The sequence below is a fragment of the Rhinatrema bivittatum genome, chromosome 1, assembly GCF_901001135.1.
Source record: "Rhinatrema bivittatum chromosome 1, aRhiBiv1.1, whole genome shotgun sequence".
NCBI lineage: Eukaryota > Metazoa > Chordata > Amphibia > Gymnophiona > Rhinatrematidae > Rhinatrema > Rhinatrema bivittatum.
Window position 1 is genome coordinate 319,254,539 of NC_042615.1, and position 20,071 is coordinate 319,274,609.

Below are 20,071 nucleotides of genomic sequence, written 5' to 3' on the forward strand. Positions count from 1 at the left end.
TACATGACAGAGACAAACAGCAACTCTTTTACCTGCTAATGCCATTAAAGTCTGTAACTTAACCTTGAGAAAGCCTCCATTACCTAAGTGTCACCCTGCAGTTTTCACTTTTTTTTTTTAAGATTCAACTGGGCAAAAGAAGAGTGAAAACAAGTTACACAAGTTTTTCTATTAACTAGCAATAATCAAGTCATTATAGCGTCTCCCTACTCCCCAATTTTTTTTTTATTCTATCAAAACAGACTTTGTGGGGGCCACAAAGCATTTTGCTCTTTAAATGAACATAAAGATAACCATTTGCTTCAAGCGACTAACAACTGAGCAAGTCACCTGTGACCAGTGCCAGCTCCCGCCTGAGTGAACCAGGTCTGGACAGGGACATGATTAATCCAGCTGCTGCTGCTTAAGCAAGCTTATGTTCAGAGCTTTTAGAAACAGTTTGGGACTTACTCAGTTTGAAAAATGAATGAGGCATTTAAGCCAAAATGATGTAAGGGTTCCCTGCACTACCCTGCAGCAGCCAGTCGGGAAGTCACAAATCCTTTCACATCCCAGTCGTGTGTTCGAAGCACAAGACAAAGTTTTGTAAGCCATACAGGCAGCAATGATATGAACGAAATGCAACAGGTAACCTCATACTCTGGAGAAGGCAGTTTTTCAGTGCAAAGTTATGGCTGCGACAATAAACAGACATGTAAAATGATGTACTCAACATTTTTTCTATAGCTCTAAGGGACACAGCAGAAGAGAGAGACTGGAGGAAGGATGGCTGTCATTTCTATACTATATTATGTATATTTTTATAGTATATTCTGCATCTAACGTACTACAAAATGCACTAGAAACTTGTTTCAAACCAGTTTTAAATGCACTCCACGGTGACAAATGATGTAAAATTAGTTTTGAATTTACAAATTTTCTTGATGAAGACAGGTAAATGCAACCTGCCCCAGGGTTGTCCAACCTTTTCATGTGAGGGGCCACATTGCAAATTTCTTCTCGCTCAGGCCCGGCACGACCAGGTGTGAATACCATGTGTTTTCACAAGGGTGGCGAGCTGCCAGCATCAGGAGAGGTCGTAGGGCCGCTGGCAGCCGACGGAGGAGAGAGGCTGCAAGCTGCCGGCAGCCGGAGAGACCAGTCTTCTGTTTGCATGTGTGCGCGCCTGCGCACGTGAACAGCTTCCACGCTTCCCCTCCAACCAGAAAGACCAGTGGGCCGTGGTAGAGCTCATCCCACCATGGCCCAAAGACATCAGGAGGCCATTTGTGTATGTGTGTGAGTGACTGAGAGCATGTGTATTAAACAGCCTGTGTGTTTATGTGAGAGCCTATGTGTGTGCATGTGTTTGTGGGAGAGCCTGTGTGTATGTTTGTAAGCCTGTGGGAGCCCATGTGTCACATATAGGCTCGCATAGGAATACACACATAATGTATCTGTGAGGGAGAGGAAGCTGGTGTATGTTAGAGAGAGGGAGTGTGTAAAAGAGTGAATGTATTATTGTGCGTGTGTGAGAGAGAAGATAAAATTTGTGTGGCCCTACCTCCCCCAATCCACGACAATCTCAGGGTGAATGGAAATCAGAAGATCACAGGTATTGAGAGCAGGAGATGTTTTTAATCCTTATCAGTTTTAATATATATTAATAATCTGATAATTCTGCTCTTTTGAAATATTACATTTTTGGGGGGAATAGAACATTTTTTAATTATTGGATTTTTTATTCATCAGATGTTTTGAAATATTTTATTGGTGTTTGGGAAATTGTGTATATTCTGTTCATTAACTGAAATATTTATTTTTTATGAATATGATTTTACCATTATGATTGTTTTATATTTCTTGATTTTATTATTTAATGATTTTCTGAAGAATGACAATGTTTCTGGTTTTCCATTGTTGCTCTGCTTATAGAGGCTGGCTTGTTGTGGGTTCCAGTTCAATTCTTCACAGCACGTTTCTCTTTATACTTTCTGATCTCTTTATTCTGTATTTGCTCAGGGTCTTCTCTGTGTTCTGGCTATGTGACCGAGGTGAGGTATTTTGCTGGCATTTGTGTGTAGGGATTTATAGCAGCCTGATTTCCTAATAAGAATTTTATTGGTGTTCTAGGTCCTGGTGTAATATGTGCAGTGTTGCCTTTTCATAGATAAGGTTGTTAGGGTTGTTTTGGTATGGGAGGTTTATTATATAGTAATGGTAATTCTGTTTGTTCATGGCTTTTTGAGGGCCAAGCTCACACCCAAAATGCATTATAAAAAATCTAATTCCAAAGGCATTCCAAGTGTCATTTTTGCAAAGTTTTCTGGTTGGAGGAGCGCATGTAAATATAATATGCATGTTGTGTTATTTTTGCATGTAAAATTTATTATAAATGCATAATTTGTGTGTGTGTGTGTATAAAGGATTTGGGGGTGGGGTGTGTGCAAGGATGTAAGGTTTGCCTAGGGTACCCAATACCCTTTCCTATCCATGGGTTCTGGGGTGGGGGGCATGTCAGTTTTAAAAAATATAGATTGCAGGACGGAGCTGGGCCCAGGAGCGACACTGAATGAATCTGGGGGGTGGAGAAGTTCAGTAATTTTTTTGTACAGGGCAGCAAAAAAGCTAGCACGGGCCCTGTTCTCACTTACAGGGGATGGTTAGGACAGACGTAATAGAACTTTATCTTGCCATTAACTGAAACCATGCACCTTTTTATGAAAAGAAATGTTATTTAGATTGCTAATATTCCTTGGTGCGGATAATGGAATGTCAGGCCAGGGTGAAGTAGCCTAGCTCCATCCCCCATCCTCTAGCTGTGGTTCTAAATATATGTATTTTTAAAATTTGTCAAATTTACTTTTCATAAAATGTACTTTTAAGTTGCCACGCAGTTGTAGACTTGTTTTGTTCTGGAAGGAAAACAATTGTGCTAAATGTGGTTTATTGTCCATCCAAATTAAAGGTCTTCTGGCTAGACCAGGAACTGAAGACCCAGTTTATCTTTATTCTGGGGCTAGTTTATCTTTATTCTGGGGCTAGTTTATCTTTATTCAGATATCAGCAAAAGCAGCAGCAATGTAGGTCAGTCAATTGGGTCAGATCACAACATAACATAAGAAATGCTATACTAGGTCAGACCAAAGGCCCATCAAGCCCAACATTCTCTCCCCGACAGTGGCCAATCCAGATCACAAGTATTGGGCAGGATACCAAAGAATTAATTCAATCTTTCTTGCCATAATCACAGATATGACTTTCCCAAGTCTGCATGGCTAATAATGGTTTAAGGACTTTTCCTTCAGGAACTTTCCTAAATTCTTTTTAAATCCACCTACACTGACTGATTTCATCACATCCTCTGTGTAAAATAAATAAATAAATAAATAAATCCACTGTTTAATTGTGCACCAAGAGAAAAATACTTTTTCTGATTTGTTTTAAAAGTGCTACCTATTATCTTCATAGAATGACACCTAATCCTAGTAGTATTTGAAAGGTAAATAACTATTCCCTGTTTACTTGTTGCACTCACTCAAGATTGTCATATCTCTTCTCAGTTGTCTTTTCTCTAGGTTGACGAATACTAACCTGTTAAGCCTTTGGTCACCATTCTCTGTACCTTTTCTAGTTTCGCTAGATCGTTTTTCAGATGGGGTGGCCAGAACTGCTTGCACCATGGATCAATAGAGGCATTATGACCACCTCATTTTTTTCCCTTTCCTAATAAAATCCAACATTCTATTTGCTTTTTTTTTTTTCCTTTCGACCACTGTCACCTACTGAACCGGGGACTTCAAAGAATTGTCCACAATACCTTCACGGTCCTTGTCCTGGGTTGTGCGCCTAATATGGAACCCAGCATAGTGAACCTATAGTTTGGATTATTCTTCCCTATAGGCATCACTTTGCACTTGTCCATATAAAATTTCACCTGTCATTTAGACGCCCGATCCCCTTGTCTCGCAAGGTTCTCTTGCAAGTTTTCACAATAGGCTCATGATTAACAACTCTGAATAATTTTGTGTCATCTGTGAATCTGATCACCTCACTTTTCACTCCCTTTTCCAAATCATTTATAAATATATTAAAGCACCGGTCCCAGTACAGATCCCTAGGGCGCTCCATTACTTACCTTTCTCTATTGAGAGAAATGAACATTCAGCCTGACTCTCTATTTCCAATCCTTTAGCCAGTTACCAACCCACAATAGGATTATTACCTACTAATCCATGCCTTTTTAATTTCCTGATGAACCTCTCATGAAAATCCAAATACACTATAACAAATGATTCACCCTTGTCAACATTTGTTAACCTCCTTCAAAAAATCTAACAGATCTGTAAGGCAAGATTTCCCTTTGCTAAATTCATATTGGATCTGGTCCCATTAGTCTGTGCCTTAACCACATGGCCAGTTATTTTGTTCTTCAGAATAGCTTCTACTATTTTGCCCAGTACTAATGTCAGACTCTCCAATCTGCAGTTCCCTGGATCACCCCCCTTAAGCCCTTTTTAAAAATGGGTGTTAAGATGACCACCTTCCAATCCTCAGGTATCATAGCTAATTTGAATGAGAAGTTAGAGATTGGTAGTAACAAGTCTGCAATTTTACTTTTGAGATCTTTTAGAACTCTGGGGTGTCTACCATTTAGCCCCAGTTATTTGTTACTCTTTAGTTTGTTGATTTGCTCTGGTACGCCTTCCTGGTTTACCAGGAGTTAGTTATGTATAGACCTTTGGAGGTCCATATTCAGTTGCTGTCCAGCTAACTTTTCTGGGATTTTCAGCAGCTGAATACATTTATCTGGTTAACTTTAGACCTGCTCAATAGCGGGGCCCATGTTCAAAGGCATTTACCCGGATAACTCACAAGTTATCCAGCTGATGACAAGTTTTGAATATTGAGCCATATATACAGCTAGATTTTAGCCGGATAAGTCATGGTAAACCCCGAATGAATTTTTCCTTAAATTTTGGGAAAAATTCATTTTCAGGTTAATGCGAGCTAACGTTAAAGGTTCAGGCTTTGCACATCTCTAGTTTATGCGAAATTATCAATGACCAGCAAGGGGACAAGGGATTTAAAGGGTAGGGTTATCCCCTTGTTTTATCTAAATCTGTAATTGATTCTTGTTGTGAAAATCTTCCTCTTGTGGGATAACAGTCTATAAATCAGAAAAGGTGCTTGAGATGGGTGGGAGTTGGGAAGGGAGGGTGGCATAAAGACAGTATTAACTAGTTTTGCAATTCTAAAGGACAAGGATAAGGAATAATCTAGTATTTACATTTTAAAGGACAAAGGAATAAGCTGGATTTAAAATCTAAAGGTCAAAAGATACAGGAATAACCTAGTATTTAAAATTCTGAAGGCCAAGGAGAATCCTGGGAATAGGCATAGATGGAATAATAATAATTATTACTATTTATTAAAATTTTATAGACCGCTTGTAAATCATGTTAACCAAGTGGGGATGCATTAAAAACCAAAAAGGATAAAACAGAGATAAAACAAACCAGGGGAATATAATAAAACTAAATTAAAATTACATTCAAACAGTTCTAATAATACAATTACCTAAAATAAGATAAAATAAAACCAAACTAAAACAAATTTAAAAAACACAATGAGTAAAAAAAAAAAAAAAAACCCCCAAAAAAACACAGCAATATAAATCATTTACAGGGAGATGTTACAGCTAAATTATTTGCTGACAGTTTTTGAGATGTGTGAAGAAATATTTAAATTAATCTCACTACACAACCAAGTTTTGCACTTCTTTCTTTACCTGCAATATGGTCCCACTTAATGAAGGCTGGACCATAGCAGTGGAAGAAGTATGTTTGCCCACAGCCAGCACTTCCAATTGTGGGCAACAGCCTAAACCTGTTGGCTTGAGTACAGTTCCAAACTGAGGCTGAACAGACATTTAGATTTCTCACTCACCTATCTCATCTAAGCCCAGTGTCACATATAGTTGGACATTGTGCTAGATATAAAACAGGAAAACAGCAAATCCACAAAGAGCAAATAACCTGATACCACTCACGCTCTGCATTTAGCCAGTCAATTATTTTTTACTATTCCCAGGGCAAAGATAGCTCGCTTACGAGAGACAAGCCGATGTGCTTTTTCTTTTAAACTCTTTGGAAGAAGTGGTTTAAAAAATGTCTTAAAACTTATTTATTCTGGGAAGCTTTTACACTTGGGTGAAGGAAGCATTTATGATTTTGTCTTATTCCAAATGGTTTTATATTGTGCTGTTGATGTTGTTGGCTATTTTATTGTTGTTTTAAGTTATTTGTTTTACTGTAATCCACCCAGAACAGAACTCCTAGTAATTGGGTGGAATATAAATTAATGTAATTAAAGTTAACAGAAGAGTGAAATCTGAATAAGCGTATTGGGGCTAATGTGATAACCTGCAGCACTACTACTGAGTCATCTGATTCAATTCCACAACTTGGTTTCTACTCCACAGGTCAGCAGGCATTAGAGAGGCTGCAGAGGCAGCATTTACAACCTCTGTGGGTGGGGGAATTTCCAGACATCACACACAGCAGTGAGCCCTAGTGGCTAGGCTCAGCATGTGTATCTACTAGGTTCCCAGAGGAGCCTTGGTGTGTGCTCCCTTGGGAACTCAGGGTGATTTTAGCAACAGCTGAGTTAGATGGGAAGAGGAAGAGGGTTAAAATGGTGAGGAAAAGTTGCGGGTAGCTGAGGATGAAAATTTATGACAATGTAGCAGCAGGACAGGCTGATTCCAATTGAACTGGAAGTTCAAAAGGGCATAAAAAAACCACTCAAGCGAAACAAACCAATAAATAAATAGAAACAGACACTAGGGATGTACAGAGGGACGCCATATGTTGCAATCGGGATTCGTAATCGTTGGGGGGCATTCGGCAAGGGGGGCCCCCGATACGTACATGTGTTAATTCTTATTCGTTTCCCGGCTAAAATTGAATTAAGTACAAGCCCCCACCCTCCTGACAAGATGGCGCTGGCCATTGCTCCTACCATGTGACAGGGGCTGACCAATGGCACCGGTGCCCCTGTGACATAGAAGGTCAAAGGCTATCGGCGCCATTTTGAATACCGGCAGCTGAGGGTGTGAGTGCAGGAGATGGCTCCCGGACCCCCCGCTGGACCACCAGGGAGTTTTGGTAAGTCTTGGGGGGGGGTCAGGAGGGTGGGGGGTTTGTTTAAATTTGCCTCTTTAGATGGACGAATAATTTGGCGAAGATTCGTTGTATTCGTGGGGAATCGCGATATGTTTCTCTTCCCCACGAATACAACAAATATGGCCCTATATGTTGCGGATTACAAATACGTAGGAAACGAATGCACACCCCTAACAGACACCACATATTTCAGGAGAATGGCTTGTTGTGCCAAATCACAAAATATAAAAACACAGCTTACCCATCTCGCAATAGGGATCTCCATCCTCCAAGTGAAAGACATTATTACGGATAGGTTTATGACAAGCCACACATACAAAACAGGCAACATGCCAAGTCTGCTTCAAAGCATTGATGACTTCCTGTTAGAGTAGGAGAAAAGAAGCATTAATCAATAAAAATATTGTGAAGTGTAGAATGTCTGTGCTTAACGACGTCTTATAGAATAATACTTGGCTGTTCTCTCTCTTTGTGACTCTCAAGGCACTGTTATATGAGAAACTTATAAATAATTGACCTATCTACAATTTTGCTTGCTCCATGCATTTTAAAAAGGTTTGTATTTTTGATAAAATGTCTGTCAGTCTTCTTAGCCCATCTAATGCCTTTTTTTCCCCTTAACATGCAATGTAGAAAGATGGCTGGCATTCAAATTTTAGGTACCTTATTTTATTAAAGTTGATTTAGTCTCTAAACTACACTTGACAGAATGCGGGCTCCAGTTTTTGCTGCCTACTTTATTTTTGTTAGCATGATGGCTTTTTGGCCAAGGCAGAAGGGCATCCAGAAAAGGAGGAAATCTGTGAGATTCTCCTTTCCCTTCTGGCTCTTGCTACCCTTCTTTTACAAATGAACGAAAGAAACTATGAAACACGCAGTGGAATGAAACTTGCAAACTGCGTCCTGGATCTCTCTGTACCAGAGGACAATTTCTAAGCTGTTTTTAACAGATATTATTAGAATTCAGGTGGTCTGTGCATATCGTAATGATTCTTATGGACTACTTGATCTGGGTCAGAATACCTCAGGTAGTTGGGTCAGGTCACATGTAATCAGAGGGAGAGGAAAGGAATTCAAAACTATGGAGTCTCAGGTTTCATAGCACAGACTTGTCTCCTGCACTGGGCAGCCCGATAACTTCTCCAAACTGGTATTGTACACGACTCATCCCACTACACAGATAAAAGATTTGCATTTGCATTCAAGCTTCTGTTCTCATGTTATGCAAAATGCCAGATGGCTGTTTAAAACTGCTTATGTGCATACAGCACAAACAGCTGCCTGAAATGTTATATTCTGGAGAAGGACAGCTTAGGGAATAAGGTTTTAGAGCAGTGTATTAAGTAAAGAGAGATCACTATTTGTGCCAGCCTGGCTCAGCAGGAAAAAAAAAGAGGACTCAGCATCTTTAAAATATCAATCTATCTATATCTTTTTGGATTAAGTCATGAAAAAACAAAGGATTACTGTGCTGGGTGTGTAACCCCCCCCCCCTCAAAAAAAAATCCTCACCCCTAACAAAGACTACTATTGCATTTTGAGGGCACTCGTCAACTATGAATTGTGTACCTGACCCATCTGTTCCCTTCATTTGGTTCAATATAAAACGAGCTAGGAATTAATTTGTCCAATATTTTAAGCAAATGGAGGTGTGGTGGTATATTTTTTAAAAACTGTGAAGAATTGTAAAATAAATTAATTGGGGTGTGGGTGGTGATATATTTACAGATGACAGAAAATGGACAGAAAGAAAATAAACATTTTCCAATGGGAAAAAGTGACGAGGGAAAGCCATGTCAGGTATTAAAGAGAAGAATAACATTTCACAGACACAAGGATCACAGCAAAGAGCAAGGCGATACACCTGCAGGGGAGCGATTTTCCAAACCACAACCACTGCATCAATGACTTCAGAATCAGGATGCTAAAAGGGAGCTTCAAAAATACCCAGCATCATAAAGCCATTAGAAATGATTAAAGATTTGGATAGCCCAAGGGACTTCCACATGGCCCTCCTGGATGTGTTAATTCTGCTCTTAAGTCAACAGAGGAACATGAATCCCTTAGGCTGTGTGCCTTTCCCATGTGGACAGCTGTGGAGTCCCGTGATTTGTGCTGCTATATTTTGCAGTGGGCTCTGTTACAAGATTTTTGAGTTTCTGTTTGAAGTGTGCTTCTTACTAGTTTTTGCTTCATTACATTACACTTTTCATTTTTGTGTCATCCTATTCCAACAAGGGCTCCAGAGTGGGAGAAAAGTTCTGCGCCCGATATGGAAATCACCAGAAGAAGAGAGCGTGAAGAAACTGGAGTAGTCCTTACAAAGGGTAACAGCAGATATCGGCCTATTTGAATTGTCCTTAACGGTCCCTCCCTATGCAGCCCGTGGGGTGAAACATGGTGACCAGGTCGGGGGACACCACCTCTGTCTAGGTGGACCTTTTTAATTCAATAAGATTGTAGAGTTCTAATAAAGATTCAACAACTTCTGCTAATAAATACCCTTTGTAAGGACTACTCCAATTTCTTCACGCTCTCTTCGTTTGGTGGTAACAGCATTTCAAAACGTATGCATCGCATACAACATTATATCAAATGCAATAGCATATATATCATAACTAATCAAAAAAAAAGCTAATAGCTATCCCCTTCCTTTCCCCTCCTCTCACAAGGGAAAGGGACAAACTCCTATACCATTCCCTCCCCAAAACATCCTTCCCCTCCTCTTCCCTCCCAGAGAGGCAACCCCTCTTTGTTATTGCCCCTTGTGGCTGATCCTGCCTCCGCACTGAGCCTGCAATGGCATCGGCTTGTGTCATCAGACGACATGGTTGCTGGGAAGCTGGTACTGGAGGAGCAGGGAATGCGCCTTTCAGCAATTCATACTCCAGTGGAAGTTTGCTCTGGGTTGTATGGTACCACCTGCTTTGTGGTTTTCTTCTTCGGTATCGCAATAGGTTTTCCCTGGTGTTTTAGGAAATCCTCTAACACCCACACAAGACCTTTTGTCATAGTCTATATTTCTGTTTGAGGGTTACAGATCTTTTTTTTTTTTTTTTGAAGGATTCAATTAGAACTTGAGATGTACATCTTGGTTCTTACTCAGAGAGAGCGAGACAAATTAAAAATCAAACACCCAACTAATTATCTGGGTTGTTTTGTTTTTTTTTTGCAATCCCTATCCTGCTATTCACAAATCAGGTTTTGGGAATCTTTGTGAGACTAATTTACTGAATCATAGGCCATGTGGACTTATTTATGTAGATATGTGGACAGCATAAAGAAATGCAAAAAAACAACTTATGATTCACAAATCACAACCTGCAAAACCTCCCAAATAATGATCTGAGATTATCAAATTGTGCAATGAACACCAAATCTAATTCTGGACTACATTTACAGAAGATCCTAATTAATAAAGAGTGATTTGTCCCATCTAAGCTGATTATTTTAACCACCCTTTATTCCTCGTATCCTGCCAACACAATCAAAGGGTTTCCAGTAGTGGGCAGATAATATGGCTTGCTCTATAGCCTTGGCTAAGTCTTCCACAGTGGTTTCGTAGGAACCATAAGACTAAGAAACATTTTATGGTCTGTGTTTTACCACAGTTATGTGACTGGCTTGCTACATATTGTCATTTGACTACTGACTTTTGCTGAAAGGCAAGTTAAGCATCTTCATACCTGTCTCCTTTGAAATCCATCCAGAGCACAGTGGCAATGATTTCTTTCTTCTAGATATCTATCCCTATTTACCTCTCTCTCCTCCCAGCACTGCAATCCTATTCACTGAACTTCAGTTCCCTCGCCTAGATTCAGTCTTCTGCTCTCTTTCCTTGAACTTTGCCTTCCTCTACATTTCAATTCTGATTTCTTACTCTACACTCTCCCAAGAACAAGCTCTGCTCCTCTCTCTACCCCCTCTCTCTACCCCCTTTTTCTAATTTTTTTTAAGACTCCAGCTCTTGTCTCAATGTTCCTTACTTCTCTCATTCACTTTTTCCCTACCCTACCATACTCAGTCTCCATATACGATCAGTGAAAATCGTCATTAGCTTCCAATAATCTCACCACGACTACTGCGATCTACCCTTAAGACTATTACTGTTAATACCCCCCAATTTGCTTGTCGCTGTCTGGTTCTTGAACATTCCAACCTCTGGAGGAGGGGGTGGGTCACTCCCTTAGTTATTACACCGGTGTGATTAAAAACATGTTAATCATTCAGTGTATCCCTGGATCGACTATCTGAAGTTTCCTTGTACAGCACTGTTCATGCCAGGCAAAAAATACTCCTCCTACTACAATAACAATAGCCCAGAAAGATTTTGTAATTGAGAAGCAATGTGAATCGTCTTAGAACTGTAAATGTCACTAGAGCCACTTCACTGTGATATCGGTATTAATTAAGTGGTTAATTTGCAATATGGAGACAGATGACATTTCTTTCCACCTCTCCCTCTGCCCCCTTTCTTCCATACATATCAATTCCCCAAAGCTCAAATTTCTAAACTCAGCAACCAGATACTCACTGAACTGCTATGCTGTCTACTGCATTTTTCATCACTGATGGCTATCACTTAGGAAGCTCTGGTAGAGTTGCCCGTGACAGTCTTTTTTTTAAAGGTTGAAAGGATATTTTTAAATAACATCTCATACTTGTTTTTGTACTCAAGCTGGGGTCAGTTTTAGCAATATTGTGGTGTGTTTACTTTTGAAGGAACCCCATGCTGTGAACAAAGAATTCCACAGTTGTTCCTAAAATTGTTATTCCTAGAAAGGCATTAAGTATTTTCAGTAGATTTTTCCGTATGTTATCTAATTGTGCTGGATCACGTTTATTTAGAAGCCCACAGAACACAAAAGAATGAAGTACATAGGTCATTAAGCCTCATCTACTCATGTCTTTTAACACTACTGTCGATCTATAAAGTATCTAAGATATTATTAATGGATATGTTTCCAAAAACAACCTTTGTTCTCAAATATACAGTATTATTAGTTTGACAGCAGTAGTAGAATCAAATGTGTGCATTAATATGAAAACCATACTGCATTATGAAGACCCTCCAATTTATGCCCTTAAAGAGTTGGATAACCAACAGTCTGAATACCAAAAGTTCCACTGTACTATGTATCCTTCTACTTCACCCCAAAACTATAAACAAACTATGATAAATCAATCAAGGCACGGGGAAGGACAGCAGTCCAGCTGGTTGTATGAAGAAACTTATCCATGACATGTAAGAAGTCTATCCCAAACTAATAGGCTGGCTTGAAAATAAATTTAGCAAAGATCTCAGTTTTGGAAAAACATCCTTGATTGCTCCAAATCTATCCAGAATGTTTTTATTGCATTTGATTCACCTTAGCAACTCAATATCAGTTCTTCTGGGAAAAGCAGTCTCTCATCACTAATACAGGGAAGCACTATGATCCCCATAAGGTTGGGGGAAGCCTGTACCTCTTCACCAAGACTGATTTTTTCATTTTTGGAAGAGGAAGAGAAGAAATCCTCCCCCCCAACCACACTAGAATTTTAATCTCTTCTCAGCCTCCATAATCCAATGCTTGTACTTTTGAGGATGGAGAAAAAAATTCTCCCCTCCCCATACCGATCCTTTTCCACAAAGAACACACAAGAGATAACTGGGCACAGGGAGTCCTCTCCTTCCTGTACCTACCCCCCCTTCCCAAGGAGGACTAATGGAAGCCGGCTGGAGGCCAATGAACATTCGCCTGTCCTCCATGGCACAGGCGAGACAAGCAAGACAGAGAAACAATACAGGAGGACAGCAGATTAAAATGGGGAAAAAAAAGGACTAAAGGGAGGGAAATGAAAGAGCGAGCCTTCTCGACAGCAGCACCAAACATATGGAATGCTATGTCCCCTGACCTCAGACAAGAACCCTGTCTATTGACGTTCAGAAAATAACTCAAGACTTGGCTATTTCAACAAGCCTTCCCTTAATCTGGGACCTCCCCAGCTACAGCCACACTCCAAGGCCCTCTAGTCACCGCACCCCCTTACAGCTATTGTAGATACTGTTGTATTGATATTGTTTAGTTCTGAGTTTCCTCTGCCACTGGCTCCGCTTCTTCCCAGTTCGAGAACCCCTGGTTTTTTTTGTAACTTTCGCTATCTTCATGTTTATGTTAACGTTATTTCCCCCTTGTTCCATGTAACCCGATGTGATATGATCTGTATCATGAATGTCGGTATAACAAAAGCACTAAATAAATAAATAAATGAATGAACAAAAATGATGACAAAAACACTAAAAAAGATTGGAGATGAGACATTGGAAGGAGAAACAGAATGAGGGAGTGAGATAGATGGACAAAATATGAACTGCTAGGAGGCAAACATACTAGGAGGAGGGTAAGGCAGAGAGAGACTAATGCCATCAAGACTAGAAGAAAAAAATAGTAATGCACCTCAACAGGAACAGAAAAAAAGAAGCAAAAGGCCTTATTCATTAACAGAATGAAATAGAGATAGAAGATCAAATCAGTCTAAAAGGCTGAAAAAGTTTTACATTTTGAAAAGAATACAAACAGAGATCCTGATGCCAGTCTCAAGCTATTACAACCTGCCTGGACTTCTCAGGTATCAGGAAACTGCATAGTTTAAAGTGAATTTCCAAACACGCGTGTAAGTAGTCTCTATTCGTGAATTCTGAATTTTATAAAAGTAAAAAATACACGTGTATTTTCACTTTCGGGGGCTCACTGGGATGGCTCACAGACCAGGCACAGGTGTGGGGGAAGAAAGGAATCTTTCAGCGCCCTTAGGGATTTCTCATGCTGCTCATCATCCCAATCAGAAAATAACCACACAGACTCCCAAACTGTTGTTCAAAAATAAATTGGCTGATATTCAAAAAGAGCTGAGTTCCTAAATTTAGGCTCCTAAGTTAGATGCTTAAGTTTGGCACCTATTTTCATAAGCCCAATGGCCTGATTTGCAAAATATTTACAAGCTTAAAACTGGGTTTTACATATATAAATGCACTTTACCCATGTAAATGGGCTTTTGAAAATTGCTACAGGATATGCCATTGAATTATCAATAGGGTTTACCTGCACTAAGTACACTTAATGCGGGTAAATGACTTTTGGAAATTACTAGAATAGTATGTTACATTTACATGCTTGACTCCTTTGAAAATTCACCTGCAAGTGTTTCGCTGAAAATTCACAAAAAATTAGGACCCTGAAACTTAGGTTCCATAAATTTAGGCCTGCTATTCATTTGCTTGGATTAAGGAATCTAAATTAGCTCCCTAGTTTTGAAAATCAGTGCTACACTCCTAACTTTGTTTCCGTGTAGCCACGTACTTTTTTTTAGGATCCTAGATTTAGGCTCCTAGTGAAACTGGGAGTCTAAATTAAGCACTGCGGCCTAGTAAATTTCCAACCCAGACAATTTAGGATCCTAGCTTCAAAAGTTAGGAACTTAAAAACCCTTTGAAAAGTGACCCCAAAAGTAGTTATTGGTGGCAGATAAAAACTAAATCCAACATCTCTGGCACGTCGATTGATAATGCAGCATGCAGCAACTTAAGTTCAAAATTCAGTATAAAAAAAATAAACTCAGTCCCTCTCAGGAAATGCACTCCTGTCCTTCAGGTCTACCTCCCCAGGGTTTGTCACCGACACTTGTTCAGTAGGGCAGGCTATCACACCTTCCCTTTCCAAAGCTTCTATGATGTGGCTGAGCTCTGGCTGAAGTCCTCTGCTGGATGATGCTCCTTTTCCAAGAACCCCAGCAGAAGACCAGTCCTCCTTGAAACACACACTGCACCAAAACTCTCTCAGGCCTTGCTTCCAGAGCCTCTGGATTCCATACACTGGAATCCCAGACTTTCCCCTTTGTTCTAGGCTCCTAGACTCATTCCTCCTAGCAAGGCCTGGCAACAACTTCATCCCTGGGTGTCAGCCGCGGTCCCATGAAACAGGAACAGCTTCACACTCCTCCTTCCTGGAACCAACAGCACCACTCTGTGGAGAGATGGATACCCTGAGAACCCCGACTCCTGGAATGCTATCTCCTTACTGCCCTGCATCACTTGGGTGCAGAATCTTTTATTCAGAGTCAAATCTTCTCCCTACATGGGAGAGGCACACCTCCTCAATATACCCAGTTACCATAGTATCATTACAGGGGTTGGGTCGGGTTGAGTTCTCTAACATCTATAGCTGGCAAACAGGCCAGCTGAGGCCATGGCTGCCATATCACCAAGGGGCGACACAGCTAGTAAGGCACTGAATTAGGCACCCCCTTATATTCTCATAAAGTACTTTCTTACCACTAGAATGACGACAGCAAGGGTTACAGATTTGCCTACCAAAAATATGGTAACCTTGCTTGAAGGCAAAATGTGGAATAATACAATATTGACCTTATAATTATTAGAATTTCCAGCAATTCCACCACTTCAAAAGCAAGTAACTTTTTTTTTTTTTTTAAAGCGGGGAGAGGAGTTTGAGGGAAAGAGTGAGAAAAAATAGGCTAGGAGGTACAGACAACAAAGGAAATGCTTTAGTGGGCCTTAAGAACATTATAAGTAGCATTTTCAAAATCTAATCTATAGCTATCTGCTATACAAAACTTTGGTTTGCTAATTTTCCTATTGTCAAGTTTGTTACACTTCATGATTTGCTCAACAAATATTTTGCAGAGGTCCTCAAAATTCCATTATATATTATAACACCAATATTTAAAGTTTATTATATTCCTTCCTAGGTGAGGTAAATAAACCAGACTGAGGAAGGTACAGATACACTGGGACAAAGAAACTTCTAGATGTGTCAGGTCTGTTGGAAACTTAATGTGAGAAAGTGTTGTTTAGGATAGCTTTTTAGTATCTTTTGCTATGGCGTTAGATGTCCAATACTTTATTTTTTTTAAGAACGGGGAGGCCTTAATTTGAGGTATTAAAATTTTTTTTTTTCTGACTTCTCTAAGGCAACTCAAGCCATTAGAAGCTGAGTTTATTCTTAAACTCACAGCTAAATATGTGGTGAATTATTTTGGAAATAAATATGATTTTTTTTCCCGACCCTGACCACCTAACAGAGAAAGAGCAGAAGTTCTTCATCTAAGACCTGTGCCACTGCTATTAAATAAATGGAACTAGCTGAAGATTGCTTTAAATTATAGACTTTGGCAGGGTTGGTACCAATTGTCCTTTTCTTTAAAAAATATCGGTATATGGGTAATCTGTGTATTTTCTTGATAGGATCCGCTTTATTACTGGATGATATGGACTTTACTTTCCCATTGTATTACTTAATGTTGATTTTTTTTTTTTTTTAAATACCTTAAAGATTGTCCTAATAAATTTATTTTAAATAAAAAAAAAAGAAAAGGATATCGCGGAATCCAAGGCTTCGGTAAATTGAAACACAAACACTTTTGGTTTTCTCTGAACATAGTTAAAATACTTACACCTATGATCTTCCTCTGGCAGCGGGCACATTCAGGTGCAAAGAATTTCTCATAGCAAACTTCACAATAGAAGGCGCCTCTCTCTTCCACAAATCCAGTTTCCGCCATACTGATTTTGCAGTGGGCACAGTTGAACTCTTCAGGATGCCAAGATTTCCCCAAAGCCAACAGAAAGGGCCCTCTGTTAAAATAAAAGGAATCTACCACAGTCATAAAACCCACGGAGCACAGGTAGAAAAGTCCGACTCTCTAAGGCTTCTGAAAGGTGTTCTATTGACTTATATTTGTTGTCTACCACACAAACCACTACTACTACTTAACATTTCTATAGTGCTACACAACATATGCAGCGCTGTGCAAACATACAAAAAAGACAATCCTTGCTCAAAGAGCTTACCATCTAATAAGACAAACATACAGAACTTGGGGTATTTCATACAACAAGCTAATGGTTAAAAAGTAAAGAAAGTTAGTTAACAAGATTATTCTTTTCGAAGGTGGACTTTAGGTGCCAACTCAGACTTACTTGCATCCAGACCGCAATTTTATGAGCTTTGAAGAGCATGATGAAAAATGATTTACCTTCTACAGACTGCGCATGGACAAACAAAAATATTTTGTTGTGCCATCATTTCTAAATCAAATTTCTAAGAAATTAATTTAACTTGTAAGGAAGCAGACAAGTTTAGAGTCAATCCTATTAAAACCCTGGTTTCTTGGATACCATCTTTCCCTTCCCTTCTCCACTTTACAGCATCTTCTGGATCACCTGCATCAACAGTATTTGGCAACAGCTAATCGCTATCTCAATTACATTATGCTTTTATCTGATTGAGCAAAAGCAAGACTAGCAAATGTTCATTTAACTTTACTCCATCAACACTTGATAACTGCCAATACAAAGCATCACGACCTGCTAAGAACCTCGTTTTTTCTCTGGAACCAAGACAAGTACCCGAACTCTGCATAGCTTAATTGCCCCCAACACGTATTTGGGCATGAATTTACAATTGCTTGCTAAAAGCTTTCTTAAACCTCCTTCCCCCATTTTCCCATCTCTCATGGTAGGTATGGTATATTAATATGCGCTTTGTAAAATGATTACAGTGCACACTGACAGACCAGTTTTTGAGTTTGTGTAACAAAGCCTTTGAATGCAAGCACCACAGTTATTTGTAGACACTACACTTAAGTGGCAACTCAAAAATGGATTGCGGCATTTAGGGGTACATTTTCCATAGAGTACCTGACTGTAAAAGTGCATGTGTATTGTTCAGCCTGCACAAACCCGCTTGATTTTCAGACACGAGGTACCAGCCCACAATGTCTCTGAATATCAGCTTGTAATGCAATTAAGAATATGCATGTATGTATACTTACATGGAGTTGAACAATGGACCACGGCATGCACATACATTTTGTAAACAAATGTAGATGAGTAGCTTCCAACCACAGCTTCGAAATGCCCTCCTTCCCCCACAGGATATCAATATTTAATGTGGTTGAAAGTTTGGTCATACTTTCAGTTAACCGAAAGTCCACTAATGTGGATTCTGCAAATTCGCTCATGTTATAGCCTACTCTTAAATGCATAGACGCAGATTAAAAACTTTAAAATTGTACCTCTTAAAGGGAAAAGTACCCTCACATGGAATTAACTTCCCCCATATCCTTTATGGTTTTCTTATTTATTTATTTATTATTTTTATATACAGACATTTCGATCTCAATTGAGATATCACATCGGTTCTCATTCAGTTACTGTAGGTATTTCTCTATCCCCAGAGGGCTTACAATCTAAGTTTTTGTACCTAAGGCAATGGAGGGTAAAGTGACTTGTGCAAGGTCACATGGAGCGACAGCAGGACTCAAACCCTGGTCTCCTGGTTCATAGTCCACTGCTCTAGCCACTAGGCTATCCCTCCTCCTTATTTTTATATTTAACATGGGCTGAAAAATCATAATGGATCAATCAAATTCCACCCAAAATCCAGGAATTTTCTTTTTACAAGTCTAGATCATGACAACAAGAACCAATAATATTGTAGAAAAAACTAGCAATTCATATGTTTTATACTTCCTACCACACATGTGTAGCAAAACATCATAGAAAATAGCATGAGGCTTGAGGCTTGCTATAAGTTAGACTTAAATGGTGCTCAAGTTAGATTTTGAATGAGATTTTGGAAGCTCTATAACCTACTAAAGAGCCATAAAGAAAAAAACCCTGAAAAAAACCCTGAAATGTACCTTTAAGGAGAAGAGGGCTAAAAAGGCAACAGGAAATTGGGGAAGGAATTTGATGTCAGTTACTTTAGACTCACAGATATCTAAAATAAGTTCACCTCATTATTAAATACAGACACGTTGTATTTGGATCTCTTTCTTAAAGGAACAAACTCACTTATTTGACAAGGTTGCAAAGTTGAACCAAGTGATTGCCCAGGTGGAAGATTTTAGGCTGTGTGCACAGTAGATAGGTGTCTAAACCAAAAGTATAAAAACTTGGCCCACAATGGAAAATACCACTGTAAACAATACATACTTCCTTAAACTAACAAGTCAGCTGCCAATTACTTTTATCAGTTTAGTTGCCGCTTCAGAAAACTGAAGTGCATGCACTATCTCAAGATCTTTGCTGGCAAAACACAACTATTCTAACCTACAAATACAAAAATACTTGTATATTATGGCCATGTAGCTCAATGGTCCATGAAAACTGGGCATCGTGAGAAAATTCCTCAGCCTTTCTGCATTCATGACTGCAAAATCATCTTAATGCAGACATCTTGAAGCAAGGATGTACAATATATGATGGCAACACTGATATCATGCTTTTTAAATGCAGAGTTCTAATACATGTATTTAAAAAACTAAAAGAAAATATGTTGACAATGAAAAAAAGATGAACAAAATAGTAAATATTGCTCTAATTCTCTTTGTGGAAACCTACAGCTTCTGACAGTTTTAGATGAAGAGCAAAGAAAAGAATTTTCAGTAGTTGCAAAAAAACAAAAAACAATCAGCATTTAAGGTTTTCTTTCTTTTTCTTGAGAAATCTGGGGTATCTTAAGTAGAGAAATACCTATGTACATATGACAACAGTTTAGGACTCTAGCACATACAAACATAAGTACTACTCTGCCTCAAAAAGAATAAGAGTTTACTTCATTCTGAAAGCTGAGGCTACAAACATGGCCTAATAACTTTAGGCACCAGTCAAAGAAAGCAGACTGTAGGAAAATTATTCCTGTACCTTTAAGAAAAATTCAGAATTCCTGCACTCCTCAAACTGGGGGTTGGTTCCCTGGAGGATGGCTGAACAGTGCAAACACTGACCTAACCTGATATCCTCCAGCCTCTGTACAAGCACCTTTTTACATCAGTGCCCTTTCAGTTATGTACAGATCCAACAATACATGTCCTTATGTACAACAAAATGCTCTCTT

The 20,071-nt window shown here is 39.3% G+C and overlaps 1 protein-coding gene across 17 annotated transcripts in view; it reads right to left on the reverse strand.

The window, feature by feature from the left end:
- Positions 1 to 20,071, reverse strand: part of PDLIM5 (PDZ and LIM domain 5) — a 423,776-nt gene that overhangs the window by 43,714 nt on the left and 359,991 nt on the right. For all 17 annotated transcript variants that reach the window (XM_029597605.1, XM_029597592.1, XM_029597612.1 and 14 more), the window contains 2 exons: positions 16,623 to 16,803; positions 7,408 to 7,528 (listed from right to left, as the gene is read on the reverse strand). In XM_029597605.1, coding sequence (XP_029453465.1) covers positions 7,408 to 7,528; positions 16,623 to 16,803 — 302 coding nt within the window. The remainder of the gene's footprint in view (positions 1 to 7,407; positions 7,529 to 16,622; positions 16,804 to 20,071) is intronic.